The sequence below is a fragment of the Microcebus murinus genome, chromosome 4 (assembly GCF_040939455.1).
Source record: "Microcebus murinus isolate Inina chromosome 4, M.murinus_Inina_mat1.0, whole genome shotgun sequence".
NCBI classification, from domain to species: Eukaryota; Metazoa; Chordata; class Mammalia; order Primates; family Cheirogaleidae; genus Microcebus; species Microcebus murinus.
In genome coordinates this window covers 60010983-60023234 of record NC_134107.1, presented here as the reverse complement: position 1 = coordinate 60023234, position 12252 = coordinate 60010983, and the positions used below count along the sequence as shown (strand labels likewise).

At 33.7% G+C, this 12252-nt stretch overlaps 1 protein-coding gene across 2 annotated transcripts in view; it reads left to right on the top strand.

Moving 5' to 3' along the window:
* Positions 1 to 12252, top strand: part of PGM2L1 (phosphoglucomutase 2 like 1) — a 60592-nt gene that overhangs the window by 18382 nt on the left and 29958 nt on the right. For both annotated transcript variants that reach the window (XM_076002311.1, XM_020286611.2), the window contains exon 2: positions 6442 to 6609. In XM_076002311.1, coding sequence (XP_075858426.1) covers positions 6442 to 6609 — 168 coding nt within the window. The remainder of the gene's footprint in view (positions 1 to 6441; positions 6610 to 12252) is intronic.

Sequence of the window (12252 nt, the reverse complement as noted above, 5' to 3'; positions counted from 1 at the left end):
CCAAGTAGCTGGAACCACAGGTGTGCACCACCACGCCCGTCTAGTTTTCTTATAATATTTTTTTTAGAGATAGGGTCTCCCTGTGTTGCTCAGGCTAGTCTCAAACTCCTGGCCTCAAATGATCCTTCCACCTCAGCCTGCCAAAGTGCTGGGATTACAGGCGTAAGCCACCGTGCCAGGTCATAAATGATTCTTGATTTAAGCCACTAAGTTTGAAGTGGTCTGTTACCCAGCCATATTAAGTATTATACTGTCCCTCCCCAGCACTGGCCTTACTCATATTAAAAACTCTTAATAAATGTTTAGGTGAAAAAGAGTATCTTGTTCTTAATTTCATTTTCTTGATTATTAGGAAGAGACTATTGGGTAGGAAAGCAATGGTTGGTATGTTGGGTGTAGATATCATTTCAAACTCAGTAAGTCGAATACTGAATTCATTATCTCTCTACTCCCAACTTATTCCTCATCCTCTTCCCTCCACAATCCAATTCCAACTCGTTTTTCACCTTTTAGTTCAGGTATTGCTACTTCTAACTTAGCTTTCCCTGACTCTGCCCTCTACCCTTCAATCTATTCTGGGTTAGAGACTTAACCTGTGTGCTTCTCTTTTAATACTTGCTCCTCTTTTATTACTTCTCATATTCTATGTGATAATTGTCCATTTACTTATCCTTATACCTCACTAGAACTTAAGCTTCCTGAGGGCAGAGACAGTGCACTCTTGTTCTCTACGGCATCACCTGTGGCTGGCACATAGTATGTGCTTAATAAATAGGTACTCTGAAAGTAATTCAACAAACATTTGTTGAGTGACTACTGTGTGCCAAGTTCTTTTCTCAGTGCTAAAGATGTAATAATTAAAACAAAGTAAATATATATTACATTTTATATGTCACATAAATAAATATTATATATATTTGAGTGATTACATTAAGTGTGTATTTCTGATTTAATTTATCCTCAAAGAAAAACATGAATTATGTTTTGCCTTTAGGCCTCTATCTTAAAAAATATATACACTTAATTAGAAAATTTATTTCTATTGGGAGTTCTTATATTTGATTATAAAACTTAAACATTCTAAGATTTTCTTTCTCTCATATTAACTTATCCTAAAAGAACATGGCTATTTTGTCAATATTATGAATCATAATCAGTGAACATATATTAAGCATCTTCTGTGTACAAGATACAGTTTAGGTATTGTGGAAGATAGCTCCAAGGTAGGCTGGAAAATATATTCTAGCCATGTGCTGAGAAAGAAGAATAGAACATTATTCCTATTTTTTATAGGCAAGGATACTAGAGTGAAACTACCTGTTTTAGGTTATAAAGCATTTATTGATACTACTGACTAGAGCCCTTGAACTTTATATATTTAGTACTTTACATAATCATGTCTGGGTAAAACCTGTAAGGTTTTTTTTTTTTTTTAAAGACGAGGTCTGTATAGTCTTGAGTTTTGAAATAAAGTTAACATTTTTATTTTAATCATTCACACTAATCTTGGCATATCTAATATTATACTTATAATAACTTGTTATATTTCAAAGCTTATCTTTTACTTTTTGGGTAGTTAGCATCTTCATTTCCTAGATATGATTTTTGTATTCATTAAGCAATTATTATTCAAGTAAATCTCATTTTATATGACAAGTATAGTCATTCAAACCTTTCATCTAAGCCAGTGTAATTTATGCTAATTTTTACCAAGTTTTTAAAGGTAGGGAAATTAAATTTAGAATTATACAAAAATCCTTTAAATGGGAAAGAAATAATTAATTGGTTTAACATGACTATATTTTGAACTCAATAAGGAAGCATCTGACTTGGAAAACCTGTCCTGCTCCCAGACTCTACATTTGGATCTTCAAGCTGGCTGACCCTCAGAAGTAAATGTCAGCTGTGTTTACCCTTCAGATTTTCAGATGGCAGTTTCCTATTTTAACTTCTGTTTAGAAATAAACTTAAAAAATTTTTGTCTGTTGTTATATAAAACTGATATTTATTGTTTAGATACAAGTCTCTGTCAGCAACATTTTAAAAATGTTTATAGTTGCATAAGAATTATTAACATATTAGATTTATAAAATAAGCAGGAAAGAATATTTATAGGTAAACTCATTGGCAAACTTGATTACTTTTTAAAACACACTTTTATACACATTTATATGTATTACATATAAATAATACAGAAGTCCCTAATTATAGGTTCAGAAAAACCTGAGTGAATTGAAAATGATAAGTGAGAGCTAATACTTTCATTTGAGGCAGACAGAGTTGGTGTGATTTTGGTCTGGTGTGTAGCTTTCTTCATATCTATGAAAGCTTGTAAGAAGTCAAGTTTGTTAAAAAGCACTTCTGTTAATATGTACTTAATGTGTTTTTTTAAAATCAATTCTTTCATGTTTTCTTTGAATTGGGACCTCATCATCCTACGATATGGAAAAAAATCTCCATGAGTATTATGTAAGAAGACACTTTCTTTTCTGCATTTCAGCCATGTAAAGTTGCAGCAATCCATAGGATTAGAACCTAAAGGAAAATTTTTGGTATACAGGTAAAATTTAAAAATAATGCATGGCTTTATTCTATATTCTGTAGTTTACTGATTTCATACTAAACAATTAGTTTTATGACTGATGAGGTATAGAAAATGCTAGTAGTTGCTAAAATCTCTGGATTTTCTGTAGATTTACTTTTTTGTGATACTATAATTATTAGGATTCTAAGATATACTAGTTAAGAGCAAATTTAATTCAGATTGAATGCATTTACTTTCTAAATTTTCATTTTATATAATAGGTCATTAAGTATTTTTCTGAAAATTGGGTAAATCAAATAACTCTTCTACTGACTTAAATTATAATGGTGTAATTAGAGGTGTTTTTTCTAATAATTGCCGTCAGTTGAACAATTGTTTTTCTTTTTTTTTTTTTTGGCTGACCAAGCTTCTTTTACCCTCGATAATGACCAAATTGTAAATAAAAGAGGAGATTTAGAAAGCAAATTGCTATTTAAGAAATAATTGCTATTTAAGAAAGCTCCAATATAAGTTTCATAGATTCAGATCTTATTAATAGCTTTCTCTGGGTAGAAATAGGAGAACAATTTGTGAGGTAAAAAAAAAATTCACATAGATACACAAGTAGTAATTTTTCTCAGCTATCATGAATACCTAGTTAGTTTTTACCATAAACAAAAGTAATATATGTAAAATATCCAAATAGCACCTGGGCTGTCCAATAAAAGTAAGCCACTTTTCTACCTTAAACCCCATCCTTAGCATCCCCTTCAAAAGTAATGACTACTTTTAGTCTCTTACATTGGCATGGAATATTTCTAGATGATACATAAGCATATGCATACCTCTTTATATATAAATTTAAAAGACTTTATATACTCTTCTGCTTTCCTTTTCATTTACTATATCTGAGTTCTAAATAGAAATAGCATTTTAAAATTTTTCTTATAACTATTTTCATATAGTTTATAAAAATAACAGTGATTTAAAGATTTTAGCAACAACAAATATTAATTTCATCAGCTCAATGAAAAACACATGATAACTATGACTACATAGGTAGCTTTTTAAGTTATATTTTTAAAAGTTTGTAACATCAGCATCTAGTTTAATGTCTAGCTTTTAAATAGTGAAAAAAACTGAATTTAAAGTAGATTTCAAATGCTTGTTATCATTATTGTTGAGCTCTTTTTACCATACAGATTTACTTATATGTCTAATACATCATGATTCTTTATCCTGTTTTATTTTTCTCTAACTTACAAACCATTTAAGAACCAGGAATTAGGTTAGTACTGGTTGCGATGTTTATAATAGAGAATGGAATTTTTAGGCCCTACTATAGTAGCTGTGCAGTTAAACATTGGGAGTATAATCAGTATCCTAATAGCATTTATGTCTGGTAGATCATTTTTATATTCGTATACCTGTGATAAAAAGGAATATTGTTTTGCTTTATAGCTGGAGTTAAATTGTTTATTAGAAGCATTGTTAACTTATCCTGCACAATTATTTGGTTTGTGTATAGTGAGATGGTATGGGCTTTAGAATCAGACTAACCTGGGTTCACATCCTGTCTAAATCTCTAGTACCAGCTCAGTGATATGGAGCTCCCTCTCTTATTTCATCTGTACAATAATACTACCAGTAAATATGCCGCAATGAACATTCTTATATATCTTTTTGTTCATGTGAAGGTATTGCTGTGGACAGAGAAATTTATGGGCTAAGAGGCACATTAAAGGCAGTTAAAATTTAATACTTGCTGCAAATTCACTCTAAAAAGACTATCCCAATTTACATTCCTACTAACAGTATATGACAGTGTCATGTACCCTCTATGCATGAAAAGTCCATTCAATTTTTGCCATTTTTATGTCTATCTTTAAATGTTAACCCTTTCCAAGTCTCTTGTCTTGTCTATCAAACCCAGTGGTATCTTAGATATTGAAATAATATGACAGTGGCCCAGATAATGTTATTGTTTAAATTTTTCTCTTAATAGCTATTCATATTTTATGCAGGCTATTTATTTGTTAGTATGTACCATTTATAAAACAGAAAAATTCGAGTCTAGATTTTATATATATGTAAAAACAACCATCAGTTTTAAGCAGATTAAAATTTCAGTTAATCAGCCAGGTGTGGTGGCTCACGCCTGTAATCCTAGCACTCTGAGAGGCAGAGGTGGGAGGATCACTCAAGCTCAGGAGTTCAAAACCAGCCTAAGCAAGAGCGAGACCCTGTCTCTACTAAAAATAGAAAGAAATTAATTGGCCAATTAAAAATATATAGAAAAAATTAGCCAGGCATGGTGGTGCATGTCTGTAGTCTCAGAGGAGGCTGAGGTAGGAGGATGGCTTGAGCCCAGGAGTTTGAGGTTGCTGTGAGCTAGGCTGATGCCAGGGCACTCTAGCCCAGGCAACAAAGGGAGACTCTGTCTCAAAAAAAAAAAAAAAAAAGTTAATCTCATTCAGCTTCTCATAAATTTGGCTATGTACTCTGGTTACTTTAATTTTTACTATAACCAAAAAACCATTTTGCTTAAATTATATATGAATATGTTTTATGTCTTTATAAGGACAATATACTGTAACATTTAGCACCTTTCAAGTATGTTGGTTTATTGTCCTGAATATTCATTATCATTGTATAGACTATAGATGTAGAAGATGTAAATAGTTAGTATGGACTCAATTTATGTTAATCTTGAAGAGAGAAGTTGTATTTGATCTTGTTTTCTTAATATTTGACTCTTCTAAAAAGAAAATACTAGAAAATTCTGTGTTTTACTCTTATCATAACTGCATTTCTATTTGAAACCTGTTACTCTTTTGTGAAGATCATTTTTAGCATAGCTTATTCTTGAGATTTATGAAAATAAATTGCAGTATATAACAATTAAATACAGAATCTTAAAATATAAATATTGGCATGCCCTGCCTCACAATCCATGTTTGTGGGTTTTTATGAATTTTTGTGAATTTTTATGCTCATTCTTAAGTAAATCCACATTTGCCACTTAAGACTTTTTTATAGTCAACTTGTATGATAAATAAATTGAATGGCTTTCTGTGATTTTAAGGAGTAGTAAGGCTTATTTGGTCATTTTGAATTGCAGATGTTTAGGTAGGTAATTAGTTGGTAGGTATGTTTTGTTGGCATTTATGCAATAGTTTCCCTATTCCATTTATTTATTTATTTTTTATTTTAGCGTATATGGGGGTACAACTATTAAGGTTACTTATTGTCCCTATTCCTTTTAAAAGTTAATATAGATTATAACTTAATTGGCGTCATTTTTGACTAAGGTTTATTTTGGATTCATAGCTCATAAAATTTTCTTATTGTTAAAACATTCTTTAATGTGTTAATAAAAATGCTATAACAATTAGAGATACATAAATTACCCTCAATAGGGCCTGGCTCCTTTGGGGACTCAGTAACTGGCAGGTATTATTTTTATTATACAAACTAAAAAGTCACACTATGCCAGAAGCAGTGTAGGATTACATGCCTGTAATCCTAACACTTTGGGAGGCCAAGGAGGGAGGATTGCCTGAGTCCAGGAGTTGGAGACCAGCCTAGGCAACATAGCAAGATCCCATCTCTACAAAATATTTAAAAAATCAGCTGGGAATGGTGGTGCATACATGTAGTCCTAGCTACCCAGGAGGCTGAGACAGGAAAGATCATTTGAGTTCCAGGATGCAGTGAGCCATGATTGAGCTACTGTGCTGCAGCCTGAGTGACAGAGAGCCTATCTCTTAAAAAAAATAAAGTAGCACAGTGGAATTTATAGTGAATGTAGAACCCTGTGATATGTGCATATTGGCCCTTCAGAAGGGCTTACTATTAGGACTCTGCTCGTGATCCTAGTTAAATTCTAACACTTCTTTTCTTTTCTTTTTTTATAGAATCCCAAAACAAAAGAGCAGATTGAAAATCTATTACGAAATGGGATGAACAAGGAACTGCGCGATCGTCTTTGTTGCCGAATGACTTTTGGGACTGCAGGACTTCGTTCTGCCATGGGGGCAGGGTTTTGCTATATTAATGACCTTACAGTAATACAGTCAACACAGGTAAGTATTATAAAGTATTATATGTGTGTTTTTTCTCAGTCTGTTTTTTTGCTCTATAAAGTATATAGTGCTTTTCTACAAAAAAAAGCTTTATTTCCAGTAAGATACTCTTACATAAGTAAAAACTGTAGATTTAATTTTTTAATTTTTTTTCTTTTTATTTCTACAAATTTATGAGGTACATATGCAGTTTTGTTGCATACATAGATTGCATAGCGGTCAAGTCAGGGCTTTTAGGGCATTCATCATTCAAATAACATACATTGTACCCATTAACCAATTTTTCATCATCCTCTCCCTTCCCACTTCCTCACCCTTCTGAGTCTTCATTATCTATAATTCTACTCTTTATGTACACATGAACACATTTTTTAGCACACACTTATGAGGGACGGCATGCGATGTTTCTTTTTCTGTGCCTGGCTTGTTTCACTTAAGATAATGACCTCCAGTTCCATCCATGTTGCTACAAAAGACATGTTTCTTTTTTATGGCCAAATGGTATTCCATTGTGTACATATACCACATTCATTCATTGATAGACACTTATGTTGGTTCCATACTTTTTTACTATTGTAAATAGAGCTGCCATAAACATACGAGTGCAGATATCTTTCCATATTTTGGTTTCTTTTTCTCTGTGCTTTGTGTAGATACCCAGCAGTGGAATTACTGGATTGAATAGTAGTTCAATTTTCAATGCTTAGAGAAGTCTCCATACTGTTTTCCATAGAGACTGTACTAATTTACATTTCCACCAACAGTGTATGAGTTCCCTTTACTCTGCATCCTTGCCAACATCTATTACTTTTTTTTTTTTAATAATAGCCATTTTGACTAGGGTAGGTATTTCACTGTGGTTTGATTTGCATTTCTCTGTTAATTAGTGATACTGAGTATTTTTCATATATCTATTGACCATTTGTATTTTTTCTTTTGAAAAATGTCTATTCATGTGCTTTTCCCACTTTTTAATGGAATTATTTGTTTTTTTTTTGTTGTTGAGTTATTTGAGTTCCTTGTATATTCTGGATATTAGTCCCCTGTCAAGTGAATAGTTTGCAAATATTTTCTCCTTCAACAAGTTCTCTCTTCACTCTATTGATTTCTTTTGCTGTGCAGAAGCTTTTTAGTTTAAGTTCTATTTGTCCATTTTTGTTTCTGTTTCCTGTGCTTTTGCGGTCTTAGTCATAAATTATTTGCCTACACCAATGTGCAGAAGTTTTACCTATGCTTTCTTTTAGTATTTTTATAGTTTGGGGTCTTATGTTTTACATCTTTAATCCATTCTGAGTTGATTTTTGCGTATGGTGAGAGATAGGAGTCCAATTTCATTTTTCTGCATATGACTATCCAAGTACCATTTCCTAGTACCATTTATTGAAGAGGGTGTCCTTTCCCCAATGTATGTTTTTGTTGGCTTTGTCAAAGATCAGTTATCTGTAAATATGTGGCTTTATTTCTGGGTTCTCCATTCTGTTTCATTGATATATGTGTCCTGTAGACTAAATTCTGACCTTTGGTCTTGTCCAAGATTTATCTTAGAAGTCTTTTATGTTCAAGGTCACAGACTAACTTTCTAATTAAAAGTTATTTTGCTACTGGGGAAGTTGAGATGGGAGGATCCCTTGAGCCCAAGCAGTTCAAGGATGCAATGAGCTATGATTGTGCCACTGCACTTCACCCCAGGCAATAGAGCAAGATGTGTTTTCTAAAAAAAAAAAAAAAAAATTTTTTTGATGATTACTTATTTTGGCAAATGGCCATTCATAAAGGTTAACCAGAGAATTTAGAAAATTAAGTTGAAAATATTTCCCTTTAACATGCTTTTCCGTATCTATATGAGAGTTCTTTAAGACAGTGGTATAATATGATACAATTTGTTTTATTTCTCTTGATTTTTATGTAATTCACTCTAGAAACAAATTGCTTCTCTTTGCAGTGTAAATCCTCAATATTTCAAGAAACTACAATTAAACAGTTATGAGCTAGAGAATTTCTCAGTAAATATAATGCTAACTGATACTTCCAAACAGCAAATCATCTTTAGCCTTGTTCTGAGATAATTTTCTAAAGCCAAGGACTAATGCAGAGGTTAGGAGAGAGGGATGACAAAATGGCTGGACCTTCCCTACCCACCCCTCCCCCATCTCCTTTCAATTCCTCAACCAGAGATGCTTTAGTTTAATGTTTTCTTATATATTGAGTTTCCTCATAAGCTTTCATTTGAAGTGAACATGGCTTGACTTTACAAAAAGGGATGGAAGAGGAGTTTGAAAATCAATTTCTGTAGAAATACAAATATTTGCAGGAGTTGGGATTATACTGTGGGAAGTAAAAAAACTCGATAGAATCTGATCTTAAGTCCCAGCCCTTTTCAGACTGTAGATACAGGGGGATAAGATAAGATGGATTCTCATTACAGATAATAATATGAGGCTTTATTAGGTTTTAGGATAATATCATCATTAGAAATAAGTTGTTGAAACTATTTGATTTAGGCTCTATTAAGTGCATGTGGGTGCAGGCACACATACACACTCAGTCTTATAGGGAATAGGCTGGGGAAAGTAATTGTACATGAAAGACCCACGTACTGGAAGTCACTGGAGCCTTGTTTCATGCTACCACATACTTACTTAGCAGTGTCTGCCATATAATAGGTCTTCAATAAATCAGTATAACTTAATTTTACTTGAATGAATGGCCTTGGGCAAGTCATTACATGAAGCTTTAATCTTATTCTATTCCCTCTTTTGTTTAAAGAGATAGTGAAAAACAGAGACCAAATTAGAAATGGTATCTGCATTTCTTTCTTTCTTTCTTTCTTTCTTTCTTTCTTTCTTTCTTTCTTTCTTTCTTTCTTTCTTTCTTTCTTTCTTTCTTTCTCTCTCTCTCTCTCTTTTCTCTCTCTCTCTTTCTTTCTTTCCTTTTCTTTTCTTTTCTTTCTTTTCTTTCTTTCTTTCTTTCTTTCTTTCTTTCTTTCTCTCTCTCTCTCTTTCTCTCTCTCTTTCTTTCTTTCCTTTTCTTTTCTTTTCTTTCTTTCCTTTCTTTTTTTCTTTTCTTTTCTTTTCTTTCTTTTTTTTTAATAGTTAAGCTTTTTATTTTTTATTATTTTTTTTAAATATTTTTTTTTATTTCGGCATATTATGGGGGTACAGATTTTAAGGTTTCAATAAATGCCCATTTCCCCCTCCCCCCAAAAGTCTGAGTCTCCATCATGACCATCCCCCAGATGGTGCACATCTCACTTATTATGTATGTATATACCTGCCCCCCTCCCCCCTCCCACCTGCCCAATACCCTATTACTGTAGTACCTATGTATCCACTTAGGTGCTACTCAGTTAATACCAGTTTGCTGGAGAATATATCTGGTGCTTGTTTCTCCATTCTTGGGATACTTCACTTAGTAGTATCGGTTCCAGCTCTAACCAGGAAAATATAAGATGTGCCATTGTTTCTTAGAGCTGAATAGTACTCCATGGTATACATATACCACATTTTATTAATCCATTCTTGGATTGATGAGCACTTGGGCTGTTTCCACAGCCTTGCAATTATGAATTGTGCTGCTATAAACATTCGAGGCCGGGCGCGGTGGCTCAAGCCTGTAATCCTAGCACTCTGGGAGGCCGAGGCGGACGGATTGCTCGAGGTCAGGAGTTCGAAACCAGCCTGAGCAAGAGCAAGACCCCGTCTCTAAAAAAAAAAAAAAGAAAAAAAAAACATTCGAGTGCAGGTGTCTTTTTTGTAGAGTGTCATTTGGGTAGATGCCCAGCAATGGGATTGCTGGATCAAATGGTAGATTCACTTGTATCGCTTTAAGGTATCTCCATATTGCTTTCCACAGAGGTTGAACTAGTTTGCAGTCCCACCAGCAGTGTAGGAGTGTTCCTCTCTCTCCGCAACCACGCCAGCATTTATTGTTTGGAGATTTTTTGATAAAGGCCATTCTCACTGGGGTTAAGTGAGATCTCATTGTGGTTTTGATTTGCATTTCCCTGATGATTAGAGATGTTGAGCATTTTTTCATGTTTGTTGGCCATTCTTCTGTCTTCTTTAGAAAAATTTCTGTTCAAGTCCTTTGGCCACTTTTTAATGGGGTTATTTGATTTTTTCTTCCTGATTTTCGTGAGTTCTAAGTATATTCTAGTTATCAGTCCCTTATCGGATGCATAGGATGCAAAAATTTTCTCCCATTCTGTAGGTTGTCTGTTTACTTTCATGACTATTTCTTTGGCTGTGCAGAAGCTTTGTAGTTTGATCATGTCCCATTTATTTAGTTTTGTTGCTGCTGTGATTGCCTTTGGGGATTTCTTCATAAACTCTTTGCCCAGGCCGATGTCTAGGAGTGTGTTTCCAACTTTTTCCTCTAGAGTTCTAATAGTTTCATACCTTAGGTTTAAGTCTGTTATCCAGCGTGAGTTGGTTCTTGTGAGAGGTGAAAGGTGTGGGTCCTGTTTTAGCCTTCTACAGGTGGCTATCCAGTTTTCCCAGCACCATTTATTGAAAAGGGATTCTTTTCCCCAGGGTATGTTTTTGTCTGCTTTGTCAAAGATTAGATGGCTATATGAGGATGGTTTTATATCAGGATTCTCACATCTGTTCCACTGGTCAATATTCCTATTTTTGTGCCAATACCATATTGACTTAATTACTATAGCTTTGTAGTATAGTTTGATATCTGGCATATTAATGCCTCCCATTTTGTTTTTGTTGCCTAGAATTGCTCTTGATATTCGAGGTCTTCTTTGGTTCCATACGAAGCGTAAAATAATTTTTTCTATATCTGTGAAGAATGCTGATGGGATTTTAATAGGTATTGCATTGAATCTGTAGATCAGTTTGGGTAGTATAGACATTTTGATGATATTGAGTCTGCCGATCCACGAGCGTGGTATGGATTTCCATCTGTTTACATCCTCTGCTATTTCCTTCCTCAGTGTTTCATAGTTCTCCTTGTAGAGGTCTTTTACGTCCTTGGTTAAGTATATTCCTAGGTACTTTAATTTCTTTGTTGCTATTGTGAAGGGAATTGAGTCTTTGATTTGGTTCTCAATTAGATTGTTGTTGGCGTATATGAATGCCTCTGATTTCTGTGTATTGATTTTGTATCCTGAGACTTTACTAAATTCATTGATCAGTTCCAGGAGTTTCTTGGTTGAATCCTTGGGGTTTTCTAGATACAATATCATATCATCAGCAAACAGTGAAAGTTTGATCTCTTCTGCCCCTATTTGGATACCTTTGATTCCATTTTCCTGTCTGATTGCTGTAGCCAAGACTTCCAGCACTATGTTGAACAGAAGTGGAGATAGTGGGCAGCCTTGTCTGGTTCCAGTTCTAAGTGGGAATGATTTCAATTTTTCCCCATTCAGTATGATGTTGGCTATGGGTCTGTCATATATGGCTTGTATCATTTTTAGGTATGTCCCTTCTATGCCTATTTTATTAAGTGTTCGTATCATGAAAGGGTGTTGAATTATGTCAAAAGCTTTTTCTGCATCTATTGAAAGAATCATGTGGTCTTTGTTTTTGCTTCTGTTTATGTGGTGAATTGCATTTATAGATTTACGTATGTTGAACCATCCCTGCATCCCTGGGATGAAGCCCACTTGGTCGTGGTGGATTATTTTTTTGA